Raw genomic sequence first — 23331 nt, forward strand, 5'->3', positions numbered from 1 at the left:
TAATATAAAGTTAAGTATGTCAGAGAGATTATGCAGTAAATCCTTTTCTTCATTCTGTTTTACCTTCAGATAATACTGACCTTAGTACACAACAGAGCACCATAAGATGAGTGGGCACATTAGTTGGATTGAGCATTGCTGGTGTATCTGATCTCATACAGGCCAAAAACGCTCTCATTCTTCGGTTTTTGTCTTCTACTGCTTTTCCCAGCCACAGTTTCTTCAGATTAGGACAGGTCCATTCCCTGAAGGCAAGTGCTTCCACCAGCTCAGGGGTTTGAGGAGATTTTCCTTTGTAAGCAGCCCATTCTTTAATTATCACTGGTGAAACTACAAAATGACAACAGTCGAAAGAAAACATTCTGAGTTAAAAAGCAGCGTACATGTAAAAATTTGTATGCAAGAGATTTTGACCCAAAAAGCATCACTTTGAGACTAAGACAGATACCAATGCATCACATTGCCAAATTGATAGTTCAAACTCGGTATGGACCACCTTTCAAATGCGATCACTCACAAATTAAGTGCATGCAACCAAGTGTACGCTAGGAATGTTACATTAATATTTTCAAATTAATACACAACATAAAGGAACTACATATATTTTTCTGAAACAAATGAACTGCGTCACTGATCAAAAACCTACAGTGATAAATAAAAATAGTGCATAAATACAAATATATTCTGTATCTGGTCTTTTAAGAACAATATGATCCTAGTGATTTTATTCAAATCAGGTTTAGAACTTCCATTAAACTTGTTTGTAGTTGTTCAACTACTGCAATGGAACAAGATCTCAAATATAGGCGGGTTGAAGTTTTACAAAACATTACATAAGCCTTTCAATTTACTGCACTGCTTTCTATAATGAGGTTAGTATTTCTGTGTCTGCTAAGCTCCTTTTTATCCACCTCAAAACAAAGACTGTTCAACTCTATATTGCTGCTAAATCATCTCCTTTTTTACCTTTGAAGGCAACAAAAACAGAACACAATTTTAAAAAAAACCAAACAAACAAAAAGTCAAGACTGAGAAATGATACCTTTGGCCTTGGAATGACCCCAAGTTTGACACAGCTCAAAATTTGTTTGCATCCTTCGTAACTCAGAACCCAGTTATGCAGTGTGGAAAGATTCAAGGAGCTTGTTAGTGAAGCTTCAGGTTACAGCCCAGAGAGGTTCACTGCAGGAGCACAGACCTGCTCTTTCTGCTAGAAATCTTTCTGTTACAGGTCGAGAAGAGTACTACTGGTGCCAGGACAGCCCTTACAGCTAGAGTCCCCTTCAGCAATCAGATGTGAGACTTACAAGTAATTTTATAGTTACGGGCAGGCAAACCATGGCAGAGGTGATGATCAGGATTAAAAGAACCACCTCCTCCAGAACATCCCAAAGTACTTTCATGCTTTTCTGGAATAAAACTACTCTAGCATTATACCTACATTTCATAGAGCTCAGGCTTAAGTTTTACAAAGATAACACACAGCAATGAAAATAAATATTCTGATATATTTAGTTGGTAGCCTCACTGCAAAATCATGTTCTATTTTGGTTGCTACCAGTTTTTATATTCCACCAAGCTATGCAAGATGGGCTGTGGCAGCCAACAGAGCTACTCTGTTATTTGTGCATAGTTTATCACACCAGTTTTCACTTCTTGTTCAGGCCTGGGACAGTAAAAATGAACAAATAAAAGGATGTATTTTATGTAGGCTTTCAAAAACTTGTTTAATTGCTTTAGGTCTCAGAAGCAAGAGATACTTTTGGACCAAATCTTTTTAGCTCTCTCAGCAAACAGGCAGGAAACACAAGGAGGCTACTCTGCAGAACAGTTTAATCTCTGCAGTACACCCCCCTCCCCAAACTGTTGACAATGGACATAAAATAGCTGTTTCTGTTTTAGAGTTGTATTTTTCCTTCCTTCAACCTCCTTTTGACAACAGAGGTGATATTCCTAGCTACACCTGGTTGCTCAGTTTGGATGCCCCTCCAGAGGCAAGCAGATGCAAACTCTACGTGCACATCACATTTGAGCATCCTCAGATGACCAATTCCTCAGCTTCCACAACTCCTGTCACAGCAGCCAGCAGCAAGGAGACGGAGCTGTACAGAACACAAATGTTTAATTTTGAAATGAAATGTTTCATTTCAAAGAAATGTTTCTTTCTTTATAAAGACCTCAAGCTTAGAAGAAGGGAATATTTTATGTCTGTTTTCTATCAGCAATCCTATGTTTCAACATTCAAATTTGGTTCAAAGCTTTTAATCTGGGGATGATAACTTCCACAGCCCTACGAAGTTAAGGCCATAGGAGGACTACCGCCGTTTACTCTCAAAATACACAGTTAACATGCTACCTGTTACGGTCATACTGGAGATTGACCCTGGCTTCAAAATTGTGTGAATGGTTATTACGGGAAAGGTAACCATGCTCCTTGCAGAATGGTTTAATATGAAGGTCACTCTAGTGGACTGGCAAACAGTCCTCTCTGAATGATGGGGATGAGGAATTAACAGCTGTATCAATTGACAAGTAACTGTAGCGCTGTTCACCCAAATTTAGCATTTAACATAGCAGATGAATCCAGGACTTTGTCCATATCCACTTCTTTCTCCAGGGCATTTCTTACACCTTTGACAACTCTGTACTGGGACTGCTGCCAAAGACACTGTCTTCTCAGCTGCTGAGGATATCTGCCCTCAGAGGAATGTTTTGTGTTTTCCTCCCAGGACTTCCACTTGCAGATAAGCAATGTCTACCCTGAAGACTACATTAGCAACAACTCAGGATCACCGTGTGTTCAGCCACAACATCACAGTGCTAATTACACTGTTTTTCATACTAAACTTCCTCCTGCTGCTGATCAGCAGACTTGAATACTCAAAGTGGCCTAAGCAACTGCACAGTATATTGGCATCTACTTTGAACATAAAACTCACAACAATTTAAGGTCAATCCAAGTAAAAAGGGTAAAGCATCAGTTTGCATTGGGGTAACCAGCTTGATAAAATGTGAATGTTGTTACAGGCCCTGAAGTCATTAGCAACAGCACCCTGCACACTCAAGCCGTCTGTCAGAGCCCCTGTTGCCAACTACAGCTCAGGTGGTTTTGGTATTCCCTTTGCATTTTTTTCCATGAACTGAACATGAGGTGTGAAGTGCCTAATACCACTAGAAGATGAGCTAGCTAATGCAGATTAATCAAGCCTCATTTTTAACCTTATAATCTTTACTGACAGTACAGCTTGAGCTGTACATGCTTGATTTTGCAAAAGGGCTACTGCCCAAGATACAGCTTTTCTTTTGGCAGAAACAGCATCAGCTGAATACATCCTTGATGGAGAACAGTACATCACAAGGTGGCTAGGCTTAAAATAACAAACCTTTGGATCCAACCTGGAGTTATGACAGCTTGCGCAAGTGTGCGTTTTTTCCACAGAGTGGAAAAGGCAGATGGTTTCATCTACACACATGTATTTATCAGAACATGGGAAACAACCTGTTTCAGAGCTTAAAAAGAAGAGCAAGCCAGACACTAGGTTTCCATCTCCTCAGAAGGGCGGGCAGCACAGCCAGTGCTGTGCCCTTGGCAGCAAAAGCACAATCAAGGACTTTGTGATTCAGCTTTTCTCTGGGAGCAGACTTGAGGACATGTACAGAAATGGCATTACTTAGCAGACAGTTATCACTGAAGAACCCCACTGACTACCTCTTCCAACAGATCTGTTGTTTTTTATTGGCTTTTCAACTACATAGAAATAATAATGATTTAAAAGACAGGAACCCATCCATTTTATGAAAGATCCATTATCTTGCTGTCTATACATTTAGCAATAATTCTGATGTGTCAGTTTATTATGTATTTTTCATAGCCTCCTATGCAACATACCTCTCATGCAATATAGTTAATAATTGTGTGTGAATAATTGGTATGTTGCCAGTGTTATGGTTTGTACAACAAAGATGACAGAATTTTAGATATTAATATACTTATTAACTCTCTACATAAATCTTAAAGACATTTCTTCAGAAATTAATTTCTTAACTCTCTTAATGTCTCTTAGTTCTTGAATTTTCTCTTAATTGTCTTAATTACTGTTTCATAACTTACTCATTTTTGAGAGCAGCAGAAAAATTAAGACACTGAAAGAGACTCAGCATCACTAGTTCTTTATAGCTTGGGTCCTCAGAAAAGTTTGCGAGGGCTAACAAGTGTGACTAATCAATCTGAGAAATCTGATCTTGCCACTTAAAACACTATTCTCTCTTTCCATCTTGCACAGTCTGCCCAATTCTTGCTGCTTTGTAAGAGAGGTGAACAAAATAAATGTGTTCCGGCAGCACAGCCCTTATTTTAAGCCACATGCTTGCATCTTGGCTCAAATCCATCTTTATGAGCATTGTTAGCTTTGCAGTGAAGCAAATAACTTTTGGGCAGACATTTGATTTTTTAATTTTTTTTTTTTAAAAGAGCGTAGTCAGTCCTCAGATAGAAGTAGGTCAGTAGCTGAATGGGTCCTGCAGCAAGATTTGCCAGAGCTCCTGTAACTAAATCAAGTCAGCAGTAGCGTTGAGTAGCCATTGAGAATAAACCTCTGAGAGGCAGTATAAATGAAGAGAAAATAGAGATTATACAGATATCCGCAGTAGTCTACAGAGAACATTCTAGGTTTACAAGATAAAAACATTCTGAAAACTGAAGCAGACCTTCAGCACTCAGCTACTTCACCACTACAAACATTGTAGTACACTTTTAAGGACAGAAGTCTAATGAGGACAAATGAATACTGCAAAAAACTTCACTACTTTAATCCTGAAATAACCTTAAAACCTGAAGTACTACTATGTTGTGCGAGTTTAAAGAATTAAGAAGTTTGTGAGAATACATGTGCGGAGATATTGTTGAAGCAGGGTAAATATTAATTCCCATGAAATAACTGGCTAAGATAAACAGTTTTTCAAACATCATTGGAAGATTATAAACTTCACTATGAATGTGAATTGAAAACAATTCACAATTAAAAATGGAAAGAGAAAAGGGAATGCATGTAAAGTTTACAACTGATTCTTATTTTTATGTTTTTACACACGCAGACCGTGAATGATGCTTTCATACATTCTAAATAGCTGATTCTTAAGTTTAGTCTAGTGATAGCAGACTCAAATATATAAATACTTCTGCTGCTGCTGCCGCCATCCACTTAATGCTTTAACATTACTTTAACCTTTATGAGATGCTACTGTAAAGTTCAATCATTTCCTTGTATGCATTTCATTATAAGAAAAACACATTAGAATGAGGAGGCTGAATTTTCTGGAATGACAGCAATTCCTGGAAGCAGAAGACTTAAAAAGACAACTTCCAGATTAATATGAAGATTAACATTCATCCCTCTGAATTAGCAAAAGGATCTTTTGACAAGTCTGTCTGTAAAAGTTTAGTCTGTCTTCACCCAAGTCTACCATTACTTACATCACACCTGACTTCTGCGGATTTTAAACCAAGTTTTTACATGCCAATACCTGAAAGATACTACAAACTTGCAAATTTCACTGCAGTAGGTTGGGAAGATAGAGTAAGTTAACATACATACATCTCATTTTTCCAAAAAAGTATGCAAATTTGTATGTATATGCACAGAAGTTTCCTATAATCAAGTTCTGCCATACACTTTGAGAATTACATCATAAACTGACATTACTTGCTGCAAGCCTGACAGCAGCTTGAGCATACATTTAAAAAAACAAACCCTAGAGCTTGCTTAGAAATGGTAACATTTATAGTTCTTTAACTACTAGATGAAATAAAATTTCAAATTAACAACTTTTTCTATTATCCATGGATCAAATAAGCCATAAATTCCTCCAGCATTAGCTACACTGATGAAAACTTGGTAATTTCTCATTCAAATCACGGTACAAATGGATATGAAAACATAGCAAAGGGAAAAGAAATAAAGAATGGATTCTACAGTACATACATTCTGGTGGAAGTCTGTTCTTTCTAAAAGCAAGTCTTTCCGTTTTCTTTCTGCTTTCTGCCAAACTAAACAGGACTCCGTAAACATACTGACGAACTGGCCTATAAAGGAGAGCAGCAGGAGGCAGGTCTTTGTTGGCTTCATCTTCTATAGAAACAGCAATTTTGATTTCACCCTTTTGCAAGAAAGCAAGCAGAAAAATGTATGTTATAGTGAACAGAAAGTATTTAGATATGCATGGTAACTCAATCCAGCTCTACTATAAATCTCATCTAGTCAAGAAAAATGTGATGGAGCAGTATGTGAAGGCAACATCAGAGGAGTACCCTACAATCTACTTGTTTTCCCCCAGTAAGTCTCCAGGCTCTGATTATCCCTGCTGCACCCCTCTTTCTCTTCTCCATCACACACCTTTTTTTTTTTTTTTTGGCTGGACTATCTGCAGATGAGGATTACTTAAAATATTGATCTCCAAATACGGATACTTTGAACAGTGAAATAGTACATATGAAGATGCAGCAAGTACATAAGACGACACAGTAATGTGCTCATAGACAGTCAAAGCAGATTTGAAGCTGATCTGCATTTCAGACAGATATTTTTAAAAATATTCACGCTGTCTAAAAACACCAGTGACTTTTTGGTGCAAGGATTTGAAACAGCACTTGGGAACTCGCTGTAAAAAACCCCAACTTTATGAGAAGACCTGTTCAGAAAATCGTAACTGGGAATTACATAAGTAAGGTTGGTTTTGAATGTATATAAATTTAGCATTTTATACTTTTTCAGAAAAAAGCATAAAAGCGCCTTCCAACATTCTCTCTCAAAACAGAAGCAACATTCTGTTTTCTGCGTCTGCGCATCCAACCATGTTAAGTTTTCTTGGAACACAACACACTTCACTGTATTGCTTCCAAATACGAGCCTTTATTTTCAACACTGACAAGCAAGCGCTCCGTTTTGCTACTTTCACTTAAAAAAACATTTGAACTGTCCCATTAACGAATGCTGTAGGTGACGTCTTGAAGTGATTACATTAGGGTATTGTGAGGCTTAATTCAGACAACTCTACTTTAGGTATAAGGTATGTCTGAAAGGTCTTTACACATAGCAGCAACATAACCTGGAACACCTCTACGTGACAATTTCTAAAGAATCCCATCATTATACAACAAGATACCTATCAGTTTACCCATGGTATACTTTAGGTTCCCTGAGCATACTAGTTCAAAAGCATTTCAGAGAGTGAGGAGAGAAAAACAGTCTTAAGTAGTACTGATTTATTTTTGATGCAGCCACCTCTAGTTTGACTTTTTTCCCCTCTGTTGGGAGTGGATTTCTTAAACGTAGGCATTTAATTCACTTCTTCCCATTGTGAGATATGATATTAAGTATCAAGTAGTATTTAAATGTACTGAGAATATTTGGCAAAGTATGAAACAGAACTGACATTAATGGTCTTCATACACCTTTTGATTCTTCCCCACTTTTCTTTGATAAAGGAGGGAAGTGTAAGAACATGACAGCAACACAAGCTGTGGTGCAACACACACACATAGGAAATAGGAAATCCAAAGCTCAACCTTGATTGCAGAAACTTCTCTTTTTAATGCATTTCAGATCCCTGCCTACGGTTCTTAATGTCCTGAAGCAGACTTTTAAGATGAATACAAGTTAACAGGAATGCGGACAGTGCCATTTTGCTAGATGCTGCACAAATATGTACATTGAATGGGCTTGATGTATGAGAACCGGTACTAAGCGTTTTGAGCACTAAAGAGGAAGAAGATTAAAGTTGTCTCGTTCTGGGACTCATCTGTTTGCACTTAGAAGGAACAATGAACTCATGTCTTTTGAGACTAGATTAAGTCAAATACAGAGTTGTGCAGGAACACCACTGCTCTGGCTCCTTCCCAGTTCAACACAAAGCAAACTTCAGCAGCTTCCAGGCATGCTGAAGCAGCCTACCACTACCTATTTCTGTAAGAAGCTCTCCCATTGCTTTCCAAGGTATCCTCATGTGGCCATTCAGGTAGATTTTTTTTTTACTGGACACACTGAGCAGACAAAGAGTCCTAGGCTCTATGAAAATGCTTGCAGCTTACCTGGGATCTGAAGGTTAGTACATTAAAAAAAGCCATCAGAAATGTTCTGCCAAACTAAAATGAACAAAAATCCTGAACATCATCGAGTTCATCTATAATTACATTTTAAGATTATACAAAAGAGATTTCTTATAGCTGCTATGTTTCTACCATGGCTAGCTACCAGGGATGGGAGGGATCAAGTTGTGAGGGAAAACAATCTAAGTATTTTTGAACACTGAAAATAGAAAAGACTTGGCACAGACACCAAAGCACATACGCAGGAATTTTTAGATGGAAATAAGCTCTATATAAAAACACACACATATATATACACACAGAGAGACATATACACACATGCACAGAGATACAAAAATACCCACATAAGTTCAGGAAAAATTATTAATTTTCTAAGTAAACACTTCTAATTACAGTCATCTCATATTTATTGGAACAATGTACCAGACCAGATCAGTGGTTAGAAAACGGGGGGGCGGGAGAATTCAGAAGCACTAAAAATGGACCAAAACTCAAAGCATTAAAAAGGACATAAACTTATGATACTGTTTAGCCAGAAATGCAAGTGCAATTATCTTTACAGAATCATTATTTCACAGTACATAATTTTAAAATGTCATACCTTCGTTAGGACATGAAAGATGTAGGGATACATTAACCCCTTCTTGTGCCTGTGTTCTGCCACTCTTAATACTTCAGGTGCTACAGGAGGTAATGGAGGGGTAGTAATATCCATGTGGTTTCTCGTGGGCATTGACAACAGGCATGGGATTTGTGGATTACTGGTTTGATTCCCTTTGACATCAGCTGCCTGACTTCCTGAAGAAGCACTAGAGGAACCTTCTGCCTATAACAGAACGTACAAAATAAAGTGCTCTTGAATGTGTACGGAAACAGGCCAGGAGATCAGCCAAGAAAAACAGCACATTTCCTTCTTCGCCCACAATGAAAATAGTAAATCTTCACATCACATTGTATCAGTATGTAGAATACATTATCCAAAGCCGGCTGAAAGTTTTTCTGAAAATGTAAACTTTCAGCCGTTGTTTGCTAGTAGAAGCCAATTACTGAAAAAATAAATATTATGCTAAAGCTTTAACTTATTAACAGCAACAGTAATTATTATTTTTCTTTAGTTTTTAATTGCACAATACAGAAGGGGGACTGATGACCTCTTAATGAAATGTAAATGACCTCTCACTAAGTATTTCCAAGATATTACCAATTAAATGGGTTAACTGACAGTCACAAAGTCTATAATTTACCTAGACTTCCCTTCTCAGTTTGCATTTCTAAACGAAGCAGGAAAAACTACATAGTTCAATTTAAAGACATTTAAAATATACAGTGTCTGAACTCAAAAGCCTTGTAAATGGTTTGTTAGGGTTTTTTTAAACATAGAAGTCTTTTCTCTGAGAAGACGATTTTTAAAAGAAAATGGCATTTTCTGTCTGCAAGATTAAAGTGGCATTTTATTCCATTTCTAGAAATACAGTTCACAAATTCGTAGGAAAAACAAGACGCATAAAAATATACTGTAAACCTCCCAGTGAATAAACCTCTTGTAAACACTTATGTTGGATCTCTCATAGCTACTACCAAAAAAAGTAGAGTTCATTCCTAAAAATCTTTGTCTTCAAAACTGAAAGCTGTTTTTAAGCTTAAGAGTTCATAGTATTTTCATGCCTATAAGCTATTACACAAATATTAAAAACTTTTGAGACTGAAATTTAATTTGTTCACTTGATGATACATCACACATGCGGATTTTCACAATTTGCGTAGAAAATTTCACATGCTTCATAAGACTTTAAAAAGCAAAGCTGAAACAGAAATGGCCAAAGACATGAAATCCCACAGAACAAGTTACATAAAAAATAGACCCAAACAAGCTCAGCTTCAGGCTCTTATGAAAAATACAAACCTGCATGTAAAAACCAAAACACCTGCACAAAACCTCCAAAAACTTTCTGTAGGAAGGTGTATATTAGTAAAAACATGCTCTAGCAAAGTATCAAAGGGGCAACATTACTTTCGATTACATTTTAAGCACACAATCAAAGAGGATGTTACTGAAAGATTATATTTTAGAGTTGATAGTCCAGACTTCATTTTATTTATAAAAATGAAAATATATGGAAGAAATGGTTAAAAACTATAAACCAGAGCACTTCTAACACAATATACTAATACAGAATGTTTTTATGAACATATAAGCTATCACAGCTAAAGCTATTTATCACACATTAAATCTGCGTTATATTATCTCATATATTCCTTTAACAGTTTAAAGATACTCGTCCCAGTCTTCTACCGCCCTAACAAAAGTCAGTGATACTGGACCATAAAAAGAAGTGTACAGAACTGCCCATTACTGGGGGCACGGAGGGAAGAGAACAAAAACCACCAAATGATAGCAATGCTTCCTCCGTTTGCACTGCCCAGGTTCTTCCTGGATCTGCTCCAGCGGTATTCAAACACTTAAGCCAAGGAACTACCACAGTTAAAAGGATATTTTTTTTCCGTTAGTAATAGCCACCCAAATGAGATGAGCATACCTTTGTCACGTATAACCACGCAGTGAGACAACTACAATCAAGGAATTTTGACATGTAAGTCAAGTGAAAGGAGTGTCAAGATTGCTCTACCTGTCTGATCTATGCTAGATTTTCAACACTTCAAATTACCTCAGAAATTCACATAGCTCAGTTCAAATCTTCAGCAAATACTTCTTTTTTTTTTAATCATTAATATATACCTCTCTAGGAAATGAGTTCATCTACAAAATGTCTTATAATTCTCCCTGTCATGCTCAACAGATGCAACTGTCTTCTCCTGCTCCTGAAGACTGAAGAAGTGGTTTGATATTTAAAAAAAAAAAAAAAAAGGCAAGTAAAACCCAAAAGCAATTATAGGTTAAATTGGATGCATTTCAGCTGGCCTGCATGCATACATCTATTGGAAAGTTTCATCATGGCTTATACAGCCACAAAGGCTGCCAGGCATGCTGTGCAGTATGTCCCACCCGACCACTGCTGCCCTGGCTGCTCCCCCCGCCGCAGGACACCGGGCTGTGCGGCGCACACGCAGGGCTGCAGCTGGGCTGTGCCGGGCTTCCTACACGGCCCGTGATACAGAGAAAGGAATGTAATAGGTCAAATTAGCATTTGCATATGGTGACTAATCTGCAGGCAGATACAGTTATCGTACGGGGCGTAGTCTGCAAAAATAATAACCACTGATGGATGAAATCATCAGCTTGATATTTTAAGCACAGAGCCCAAGTTTACTGGAATTTCTATGCCAAAGGTACAGGGAAAATGTTCCGTTTGTCTGCAGCGTAAGTAACTTATGATTGGGTTTTTTTGACACAAAATTAACAGCTGGTTGCACAGTTCCATCACAAAGATGCAGAGATATTAAGCGCAAATGCTTTGAATGTTCTTTCTAAACATGGCTCAAACTTGGAATACAGATCATCATATTCTTAATTTTACAATGGTTTTAAATCTTGAAGAAATTTTATAAGATAATGTTAAATCTTTATCAAGGACTTAGTTATCCCATCCTTCCTTAGTTAGTAGCAATACATTCTAGAGTGGTCCCACGGAGCTACTTTATTATGTGAAATTCATACCAGGCGGTTATGAAGGACTTTTAGTCCTCAGCTGAGCTTTAATACACCTATAATGGCCTGTGGCTAACACTGAAATGCCTGTTAGAGCTGTTCTCACTACACTGTAGGTTACACGACATGGACCCTGAACCCACAGACTCTTAAACTGCTACACGCCTTAGTAAAAATCAAAATAATGCACTACTGTAAACACAGGTAGCAATAGCCAAGGATGAGATTGTTAGCTAAGGTGTAAAGAAGTTTATTGGTTTCTATCTTATATGCAGTATTTTCTAACACATCCTATTTAACTTTCATTTTTATGTATATGATACAATATTCCTTGGAAAACATCTTACTGTACTTTAAAGCTGTTGTTTGTTTTGTAATTCACAAAAATGTGTAGGAGTTTACACCAAATCGTACAGATCACTATTGAAAACAGTACTCAGTTTGCTGTAAAGCTTTAATACAAAATAATAAATGGTGATGTTTGGAATTTAAGGAATTACCTTTGTTTGGTCTCCCAGTTCTCCACGCGTTTGACTTTCTGACTGGGTTCCTGTTTTTTCCCAGCCTATTTTGTTCCCACTGACATGGCTGAAGGACAACACAGAGAAAAACATAGTATTAAAGTGCTGTTTAAGATACAATGGCATAAATCCTTGCTAACTTTTATTGGAACTATGGGCCAGAGAATCTGATTTTAAGGGATGCTCTGCATTAGAAACGTCAATTTGTAGGAGTCTTGAAGAGACATTAATACCGACATTTACTAATTTACACTGTCAACACTAGAACTGTATTTAAAAGCTGTATATTAACAACGACTAAATAATGTTCATGCAGGAAAAATTCTTGATTGAACTTTAAATATTTGCCACTATGCCAAGTAATTTCCCTCAATTAGAAGACTGTTTCTACAAACTGATATAAATGACACTGTCTAGATTTCAGTTTCTAAATTTATTCGAAATTTAGTGCATAAAATGCATATAGCAACACTATAAGAAATGCTGAAAAACATTGCGTTTTCTTCTAAAGCAGGTACGTTTCCAGTTCTACACTGCATGGAAGCCACGCAAACTTACTTGATTTACTAAGCAAAACACATGATAGCATTTAAAATTGACAGAATGCATTAAAAAAACCACCCAAAGTCCAAGCCATTATGCATAATTGTAGACACATTCAGAACTTAATACCAAGTAGTAACACATTTATACTATTGTACACAATGCTTAGAGGCAATCACAGACCTGCTAAAGCCCCCAGCTTTGATTCTCACGCAGTAAGCCACTACACCTAACAAGACAGAGGTAAACACAAACTGCCTCTGTTCACATTTCATTTAATTACTGCTTGCTGACCTACAAAAAAGAAAGTCTGCACAACTTTATTGCCAGATGGACATACGATCTAGTGGAAGTCAGAAATACTTCTGTAGTAAACAAGGCACATTAGTACAAGAGAGCAAAACCAACTTCGCTGCTCCTGTGTTCCACACACAGCCTGTCAATGAGGGCTCTTAAGTCACTGTTCTGAATGGTGAGTTTCTGACATTCACACCAGGTTGCTTTGCAAAGCCACATTATACCAAAATTTAGTAAGTGTAAACACTACAAATTCAGTGAAGTTTGAGTTTCTAGCTACTGAAATTTTAATAAATTATACTGTGAAGTAGGAATATTTCTTTTATACAAAGTAAAGAACTCAAAGGCTTTATGACATTTACCAAAACTTCACTCTCTCCTTCTTTCAATAAAACATAAGGACAGAAGCAGAAAAACACCCAGCATTATTTGGTTTTGAGTTTCTACTTCTTAAGGAACAGGGCAACTAGAGTGAACCATGGATGTGAACCACGGATGTGAACCACGGATGTGAACCACAGTCATAGTGACCTAAAATTATTTTTTGAAAGTCTATCGAGATATCACTAACTTGCAGATTTCTTTCAGGATACTGGTGAACAATTCTGAAAGTAAATTTAACAGAAGCCATGTAAGAAAACATCCTTATGAAAAACTTACTTTGCTGCACCACCATTGCCTTCATCATTGTCAGAGGACGAAGATGTAGAAGAGGCAGGAAAATAGGTTGAATCCACATGATTAGGGCTCCCACTCTGAGCTGGATTTATTGGAGAAGATCGTTCATACAATGGTGTATGTTTTCCTTCGTGAGGAATGTTACTGTAGTTGTTCTGCTCAGAAAGACTTTTTCCACCTGTTTCCAAGGTGATAGCTGGCTCAGAGAGACTATATGGGTATGGACCCTGACCTTGGGTCCCACCCTGATTGGACATCTGCTGGGCCTAAAATAAAGTGATTTTTCTTAAGTGAAGGTACAAAAAAGGCTTTTCTTTTAAAACAAAATACATTATTTAATCAAGTGGCATTTTCCAAATGTACACATTAAATCTCAGCCATCTTGGATGTCCACAAAAATTGTTCTACCAGAGTCTGTGGCATCACTATAGTTCCAGACTTGATCAGTGACCACCCATGCTAAAAAAGCTAGATATTTTCCACCTAGATTTTAATTTGATGAGCACAACAGGATTCTCCCAAGAAGAAGGGCAGAGGGCTATACTTACCACAGGTTTTGCTTGTAGTGAGGTCTGTGGAATGTTAAGCATCTGAGAAGGAACATATGGTGGCACTATCCCAGGCATACCAAACTGATTTGGTCTGGCTGCTGCATTGCAAACAGGGAGGGGAAAAACAGAAGAAAAAAAAAAAAACAACACGCAAAAAAAACCCAAACACTCATGAAAATGCTCACTATTTGACACAAATGTTACCCTTTTTATCCTTTTGCTTCTATGGTTTATTTATTCTTGTTCTCTTAGCGTTACTGTTTTCTAGTATGTCTTTAAGTTAGTTTTATTAATTTCTGCCTTTTAATAAAAATACTTTGCAGCCTGTGAAGTCTATTTCACTTCTCTCACCTTCTCTCAGTACTTTGTATCTCCCATTACTGCACATTTCTATTCTACCTGGGAATCAAAGGAAGATAAAACAAAAAAAAGTCCAAGAGACATCATAATGAAGCCGGCAAAAACAATGTCACACAGACACATAATGCTGGCACTTTCCATCATTGAAATATTTGACCTAGATCAGCCTTAATGCCCTTTAATGTAGGTCTTTGAACATAAAGACACCCACACCCCACCCCCCCAAAAAAAGAAGGAAAAATCTATATTAGTGTACCAGTATGGTGACTGAAAATCTTTAGAAAATCCCAGCTCAAATTATGTTTTAGCATTAAGAGTAAGAGGTATTTGTAGTACATCAGTGATCACCCATGCTAGGAAAGTGATCATACAGTTAATTTGTAAGCCTTGAGAATAATCTGCAATGCCAGAACAATCTGTGGCTGCAATTTAGGCAGGAATGTTACGACATCAAAAAAATCAAAGACTATAAAGGGATTTCTAAAACATTTCAGCTAAGTCCAATGAGAAACCGGAAATATATTTTATGGAATAGAAATAGAAACTGTCTTCATGATTGGAACTTGTCACCCAATTTCACTTGTTTACAGCACCATACTCTTAAGTGTCCTAATGCTAAGACCGATGCAGCAATAGCTAAGAGGAAAATCAGTCAGGTTGTTCTCCTCTTTTGGAGGAAAGAACACAACCTCTGCATGTAGCCTATGAAAACCTTCTTTTGAAACCTCATAATCAAGGGTCAGTGAAAATTGCCAGAGAATATAAACATTTTTATAAGACCCTGCTAGTGATACTATTTCTGATTTAGGGTTATCCCAGGTTTTAGTTAAAATGAAAAGCTCTGTTTCCTTAAAATACTTACCTAGGTAATGTGGTGGATGAAATGGCATAGGTTTATTAGTTGCTGAATAATAAGCAACTGCTCTCTTAAATCGAGTAACTTTGTCATCTGTTCTAGACTAAAATAAAAAAAAAAAGCTCTGTCAGGAACAAATCCAGGCATGTCATCTATAGGTCAGCACTGTACTGTAGAGTAGTTACTGTGTAACATATCACATACAGTATTAACACCTATGGACCCTTGAGGACTATAGCACTACTCCAGCACATGAAATACTATGTCAAACCATGTAAAGATAAAGCATGGAAACACCATCTTCATGTACCACTGATTCTCAATGACAGTGCACAAAGCCAGACTACAAAACCCCCTTGGTTATCAAGAATTTAACTTTAAAGCACTGAGGGTAAATGCCATATTTTTACCTTCAGAAAGTGTGGAAAGTTAAATTAGGGCATCTAAGACACTGCATATACCAATAGATTCCTATTATCAACTGATGCAAAACACTATTTTTATAGAATGCAATTCTTCAACACAAATGTACAGCACAATGGTTTTAAAAAAACCCCAAAACAATATTTTGCTTTATACTTTACCTGTGAATGTTGAAAAACATCTTTTGCTATGGCATCCAAATCAGTGGTGTCCTGAATGTTACGGACGTAGTCAGCTACGGCTTTGATCACTACGTCACAAGGTGGTAAAACTAACTGGTGAGCACGTACCTATGCAAACAAACATACATGCCAGTATGAAATAACACAGTAGCTCAAGATACTTAAGTTACACAGCAGAGAATTAAACTGTTCATTTATTGAAAATATACTCAACAAATTCCATGTTGCCAGATTTAGTATCTGAATATTTTGGGGCCTTCCACCTTGTTTTTTAAGACTTCACCTTAAACAATGACTCATATGTTTTTCACCTGTAGTATATTTTTATATATGTGAAACTTCACTTCTATGTAAATATTTGCCCGTTAAATATCAGCTCCAACAACAAGGTCAACAATGCTAATTGTTTTACTCCTTTCTAGTTAGACATCTCCTCTAGTGCAAAACGCTTTATCTAATGCGGATATAACCATTATATAGATAGATACAGAGATATATATGCCAGAAGATATTTTATTTTGACAGTCTATATTCTGAAAGTGGTATCAGAATTGAGGAAAGAGATCCACTGGGAACAAGAAGATCTCTATGTACACAGAAAAGGGAAGATTTGAAAAACATATGGAGAAAAGGAATATCTCAAGGAAACTTAGTTTCAAGATTCTACAAAAATTGGTCTAAAAACCATTATTTGAAGATTACGCTGTTTAATAATTAGTGTTTTCCAATTTATGTATTTCATTATATGTAGCAGAATATACTCATACAGCTTCACATATATATTTCAGACAAAGAATTATTTTAATCTCTTTCACATTATACATCGACAAAGAATGATGTATGGATTTCTCTTGTTGCTATGAAGTGAGTACAGTTACTTTCTCTTTCAAGCATTTCAATATCAGCATGGTTATAAGGCTTGCTACTTTTTGCAGACACAGAGGAAATTCTTAAGATAATTCCATTGATAAAATAATTTCAATATTCCAGCACTGAAATAACTGATATTCCACCATCCAATGACCGATGTATCTGACCTCCCATATTCACCAACTATTTCGAATGGATGAGAAACGTGCTTAAATGCACGCTAAAAATTTTGCTTGATTTTATGACCTGGGCCCATACAGACCACAGATTTTTGTCTACAAATCAGATTCCATGGTACCATCTACTCAAGATCTTCAGAAAATTATGAATTCCTATCGATTCACTGGTCACGGATTCATGCCATGGGTTTGAAAAGATAAGAATCACTTTGGACTTTATAGAAACAAATATAGGCATGTCATCTATAGGTCAGCACTGTACTGTAGAGTAGTTAACGTATACCATATCACATACAGTATTAACACCTATGAACCCTTGAGGACTACAGCACTACTCCAGCACAAGAAATACTATGTCAAACCATGTAAAGATAAAGCATGAAAACACTATCTTCATGTACATGCCATGGGTTTGAAAAGGTAAGAATCACTTTGGACTTTATAGCAGAAAACCTCTCTTTATAGTAAGAAGAAAGAGCTGGAAGAACTTTGTGGGACAACATCCGAAGCCCCTACAGATGAAGCTCCCGCAGCTCAGCAACTGGCAGCTGCAGATGGATGTGCTGTACTGGAAGTTCTAGACTCAGTTCTTTGGCCTGATTCCTTCTCGTGTCCACATGGAGGAGGGGAACTGGACAGTCCTGGAAACCCTGGACTTCCATCTCCACACTCTCAACAGGCTCCTCCTATACCAACAGTCCTGAAAATAAGCCAAGGATTATTCAGTGTGTGATTATGGGCAGTACTGCTCTTACATGCACTGTGCGATCCTATATGGGTATAGAAATTTCAGGTCAAGCAACCATCACGGGCCATTGTGAAATGAAAAGCAGTGAGCGGTGCTGCTAGCTGGGTCTGACGAACTACTCAACTGTTGGCAGTTTCTGTTACTTTCCCTCTGTGCTGCACAATGCGCATGCTCAGAGGGGCAAGAAAGAGGTCTCCAACTACATGTCCTAAATTTTAGAGGATGCCTGAGGAATATTCTAAATATTCTGTCTGGAGCCTCTGTACAATTCTAGAGCACTCTGTCCGTGCTAGGGGCAGCTAGGTTTTTTGCTTTTAACATATTTTAAGCTGCCTATTTTCATTCAAAAGTGATTCAGACTTGAGAGATCATTATTTAACAGTTTCTTTTAAGATACGAGAAAATGTGAAATATCTTCATGTTTGCAGTCTACACAGAAGTATCATACTTTACTAGAAAATACTGCAATTCAGCCTTGTCAGAAATGTTTATGCAAACTTCTGATTAATACTTCATTAGTTTTATCTTTGCAACTTGAAAATCTGTACCAACCCCTTTTTATTTTATCTGGAGTCTACCATGTGTAATTATTTTCTTTCCTGCACTTACTTGCTGCCTTCGTACTTAGACCATGGAATTTTTACACAGATTCCCATGTTAATTTATTTCCTTCTCCTAATGTCTACTGTTTTACAAATGTCAGGATATTCATCGTATACCTGGTCATTCTCTACCAGGGATGAGTCCCACATTTTATGAGCCCAAGTTAAGAACAGTTCTGTTTAGTGTGTCTAGTTAGTGGCATGGTAATTATTTCTACTTCAGAGAGAAAATTCTAAATTTTCATGAGTGTGCATTCTGAATATATACAATACTAAATATAGATCATATTCGCATGTAAGCTTACAGTCACAAATACCGATAATAAAATTTTTGCACCCAATCTGCAAGCAGAAGCAACAGATTTTCTTCTCACTGGTAATCCAAGCAGTTTTATGAACACCTACCATTTTATTTGTATGGGTAATAATTACACATCTCTAAAGTGGCTGAATCGTAACATGGCTGTGTCATGTTAGCTGTGCTCTCAGCAGAGTCCCTTGGAGAAACCCTGCATTGCTACCTGAGTGTTTCTACAATCTCTGCTTGAAAATTCAGTGGATGGAAGGAGTAAGCAATCTATGATTAGTTTTATGTGATCTCCAAGATAGTAATATTTAATAAATCGTAAGCAGTTACCATCAAGAGAAGAAATCACATCACTCTAGCACTAATATTCAGCTCAGACACTAGAGGTACAAAGCTCAAGCGAGACATATTACAGGCTTACTTATGCATATCGCCTCCAGTTTATCTGCTTTTAAACAAACAGCCTAAAGACCTCACTGAAGCATATTCTTAATTCCTGAAGAGAGACCTTCTGAAAGTACGTATTACAGATTTGGAGACATTTCAGATATTAGGATTTTATTTTCTTTTGTTCTGATTCAAACATGTCCAGTCCAGATGTGAGAACACCCTCAAAACTAAAAATGTCATAACCTACACAGAAGCCCAAAATGAAAAGTGTAGAAATAAGAGGTACTTTCCTGACATTGAAGAGAAGATTTCTATTCATTTTAGAGCTTTCCAGATATCCAAAAATCTGAGATTTTGTACCAAATAATAAATAGTATTTCTAATACCATGTACACAAAAATACAGGCGAAGTCTTATTAAGTGTTAGGTATGGGAAAAATCAATACTTAACAGCAAAAGCTACAGCAAACCTGTTCATGGTTCAAACTTACTTTTAGTTCCACACAAAGCATTTCAGAGCAAAACCAGCACCATATTTTCTCAATTTCTCATTGTAAGAGATTTCTTCCTAGAAGGTATTTTTTTCCTTATCCTCTACAGAAGAGTTTCAGACAAGCAAGAACATGGAAAATCAATTTTGGAAAGGCAAACATGGAGGCAGATCACATACTTGGAGGTGATCAGGCTCAAAAGCATGACATCTGAAAACTGCATGGTTTCTTTTCTAGTTGTAAAAGGACTACTTGAATTTCATGATGGACCACTGACAAAAATCACAAGTGACCTATTAATGCACTCTGAAAAGATTAAGTGGGGAAAGGAAATTAATTCTACACAGGTCAAAATGAGAGAGAGCACAACATCACAAGCCCAGAAGCTACAAGGTAAGAAATGCCTTGGTTTTGACAAAATAATTTTGCAAAAATGCTTTATTGAAAGAGAATAGATTCACATATGCGTAACTCCACAGGATTATTAGGATACTGTAGAAGGTACCTAAACTACCCTTGGGAAAAGCTCCCCAATTCTGAGACAACTCCAGTTGCCCACTGTCTCCAGGAAGTGAAACCTTTCAAGGCTAATCAACACAAGTACCAGCATTTACTGTTGTGCCTGCTGGAAACAGATAATCAGTTTATTTTTGTTTTCAAACCATTAAAAACAGAGACCTCGAACATTCAGCTAGGTGACACATAAGGAACACCTTTTTTTTTTCCCCACTGTCGAGAAAAAAGGATGTTGTATTCTTCATATCTTCAACCAATTGCCTGGGTTTTGTTATTTTTGTCTACTAATTTCTACTAGAGATCACATCCAAACTGTTTGGATTTTGTCTCAGCCTTTAGAGGTTAAAAACATCTAATCTTATGAGCTTGTAGCACATCTGATCTAATGACAAACTTTCTGGAGAGGCAAGAAGCTCCCTGCATGACTTAAAATCCTCTCAAATCAGCAAAGCTCAGCTTTTCCCTGAAGATTGGGTTATTCAATTAGAAATTCTTTCTCCTCCTCCCTCCATCCTGGTTGGGAAACTGACCTTTTCCTAATTCTGCATGTCTTGATGGTAACAATAATACACACAACACTGAGATCATTTGCTAATAATTTATACACATAGGGCTCTGAGAAAAACAAATCTAAACAGGAACAAAAATGATGTCTGAAAGAAAATGGGAGAATAGAAACACAAGCCAAAGATGTGATACAGGTAGACGTCATATGAAATAACCTGTGTGACAACCCTGAACACTACCACAAACTCGAGGGCTGGGCTGCCCTCCAGAAAGACCTAGACAAGCTAGAGGAAGAAGCCAACAGGAACCTTAAGAAATTCAACAACTACAAAAGCAAACTCTTGCACTCTGCAGGAATAAGCCCTGGCTATTCTGCAGGCTGGAGCTGTGCCATAAAGGACCTGGGGCTCTTGGAAGACAGCAAGCTGAACATGAGCCAGCAGGGTGCCCTGGCAGCAGAGGCAGCCAGCTGTACCCTGGGCTGCGTAGCAGGAGCATAGCCAGCAGATCGAAGGATCTTGCTCCTCAGTGCTCTTTAGGTTAGATCACCTCTAGAGCGCTGCATTCAGTTTTGGGCTCAAGCCAGATGTCAAAAAAGTTGAGCTAGTTCTGCAGAAGGCCATCAAGATGGTTAAGGAGCTGGAGCACTTGTTCTACAAGAAGAGGGGGAGGGAATCAGGCTTATTCAGCCTGGCAAAGACAAGGCTTTGAAGATACCCAACCGCAGCCTTCCAATACCTACAAAAAGGTTATCAAGCACACGGAGCCAGGCTCTTCACAGTGCTGCATTGTGGAAGGACGAGAGACAACAGACATAGCCTGAAACAAGATGGGTTCAGACTGTATGCAAGGCAAAACGTTTTTACTGTTGGACTGTCAAACCATGGAGCAGGCTGCCCAGACAGGTTGTGCAATCTCCGACCTCAGAGATTTTCAAGACTAGTCTAGGCAAAGCCTTGAGCAACCTGTTCTGACCTTAAACTGACCATACTTTCAGCAGGAGGTTGGACTAGATGACTTCCTGAGGTCCTTTCTGATCTGCGTCATCTTATGATAACCCTTAGCATCAAAAAAAAAAGACACTTACTTTAAGCATACCTTAAGAGTACTACCGTTATTATCTGAGCAGCAGTAAATTACCTAAGCACTTACTTTGCATATTAGTCTCCCTCTGGCAGACATTCTCTGAAGTCAACAAACAGAGAAAGACAGGAATCTCCTACAGTAATTCAGAGCAGGACCCTAACCTGGATATTTTTGATTGCTTTCTGGAAGCATCTCTCTCTGCCTCTCCACTGAGATGAAACAACCAAGGAGATTAACCAACTAATTTTGCCAGGTAAAAGCAGATGTGGAATATTGGATGGTGGGCATGTCAAGAGTTTGCCAAAGACAGGCCAGTGAAATCCTTTCAAAACCATCCTAATGGGAAGATGATCCATCACAAAATGAAGATGGTAGTCTCAAAAGTTTCCCTGCATACTCTTTTTCAAAAAGGGAGATTGCATTAAGACTTGTTTCTAAGGTTACCTTGTGAAAAAAGAGTCTGGACTTCTTCGGAGGTATGCACTCCTAAATAGATACTAATTCATTCCAGAGATAAGAAACTGCCCTCCTAATGCCATTCTGATGATATTATACATTGATCTTGAAGCTCCATCCTGTAACAAGCTCTCCCAGAATGAGAACGGAATTGTCTTTGTCTTTAAAGATAAAGCCCAAAGCACACAAATAAAAAGTAGTGTAATGCTAGTTTCCAAACAAGTCTAGCAGCCAAATTATTTCTCAGGAAGTCTCCTTTCTTGTTTCAGCTTCTGACCTAGGGGGTCATTTCAGTGAACTCTGCCCTCAGTCAGGTTAACAGGATGCAAGCACAGGTCTACACATTTATTAGATGCATTACCTGTTTACACAGGGTCATTGAGACAGACAAGACCCTGACTCAGAACAGCTTGTAGTGTCAGTTTTTGATTCTTCTTCCCTTTTGCAGCAATAGCAATTCAAATCTCTTCATTTAAATTTGTCCATGGAACTTCACAGTTTTGCTGAGCTGATGGTCATTGTTGGTTTTTTTCTGAAAGGCATGGCTTTTTATCCAGCACGTAAAGATGTTGTCCTGACTGTTAGGTTCCTGTCCTTCTAGATGTGAAATATGGATTCCTTGTTCACGTTTCCATTTCCCTTCCTTTTTCTCATTTCTACTCAGCTGTTCCTAGGTGAACAGACCACTCTCATGTCCCTCTTTAAAACAGAGGTACAGGGTCCTCAGTTTTGCCTTTTTCACCTCACTATACTGACACCTGAGCAGATACATCAATTTTCTACGAGTGAAAACTGGTAGTTTCTAAGTTACATTTTTGAATTGGTGAACTAGGAAAGCATCTCTCGTAGGAAGAGTAACCATTTTGCTACATCATAATAAGAGAGTGAGAAAGAATGCAGAAAATAAATAGTACATTATTAACCGTCACATAGTTCTCACTGAAAAGCAACAAATCAGGTCATTGGGAACTGAATCTGTTAGCTCTGATGCTCAATACCATACTGTCTTAGATAGAGAAGATTAAAATCTTTACACAACGAGAAAAATTTTTCCAAA

At 37.6% G+C, this 23331-nt stretch overlaps 1 protein-coding gene across 2 annotated transcripts in view; it reads right to left on the reverse strand.

The window, feature by feature from the left end:
- The window catches only part of FAM120A (family with sequence similarity 120 member A), a gene marked incomplete at its 3' end in the record, with an annotated part of 52952 nt that overhangs the window by 15781 nt on the left and 13840 nt on the right, over positions 1-23331 (reverse strand). The window contains exons 4-11 of one of the 2 annotated variants that reach the window (XM_082004852.1): positions 16102-16230; positions 15524-15620; positions 14299-14396; positions 13733-14016; positions 12212-12299; positions 8706-8930; positions 5982-6156; positions 81-330 (exon numbers count right to left, since the gene is read on the reverse strand). In XM_082004852.1, the coding sequence (XP_081860978.1) occupies positions 81-330; positions 5982-6156; positions 8706-8930; positions 12212-12299; positions 13733-14016; positions 14299-14396; positions 15524-15620; positions 16102-16230 (1346 nt within the window). Of the gene's footprint in view, positions 1-80; positions 331-5981; positions 6157-8705; positions 8931-12211; positions 12300-13732; positions 14017-14298; positions 14400-15523; positions 15621-16101; positions 16231-23331 lie in introns of both variants that reach the window. The other variant, XM_082004851.1, reaches the window with a different exon arrangement.

This window comes from Phaethon aethereus (genome assembly GCF_964289735.1).
Source record: "Phaethon aethereus genome assembly, chromosome: 11".
NCBI lineage: Eukaryota > Metazoa > Chordata > Aves > Phaethontiformes > Phaethontidae > Phaethon > Phaethon aethereus.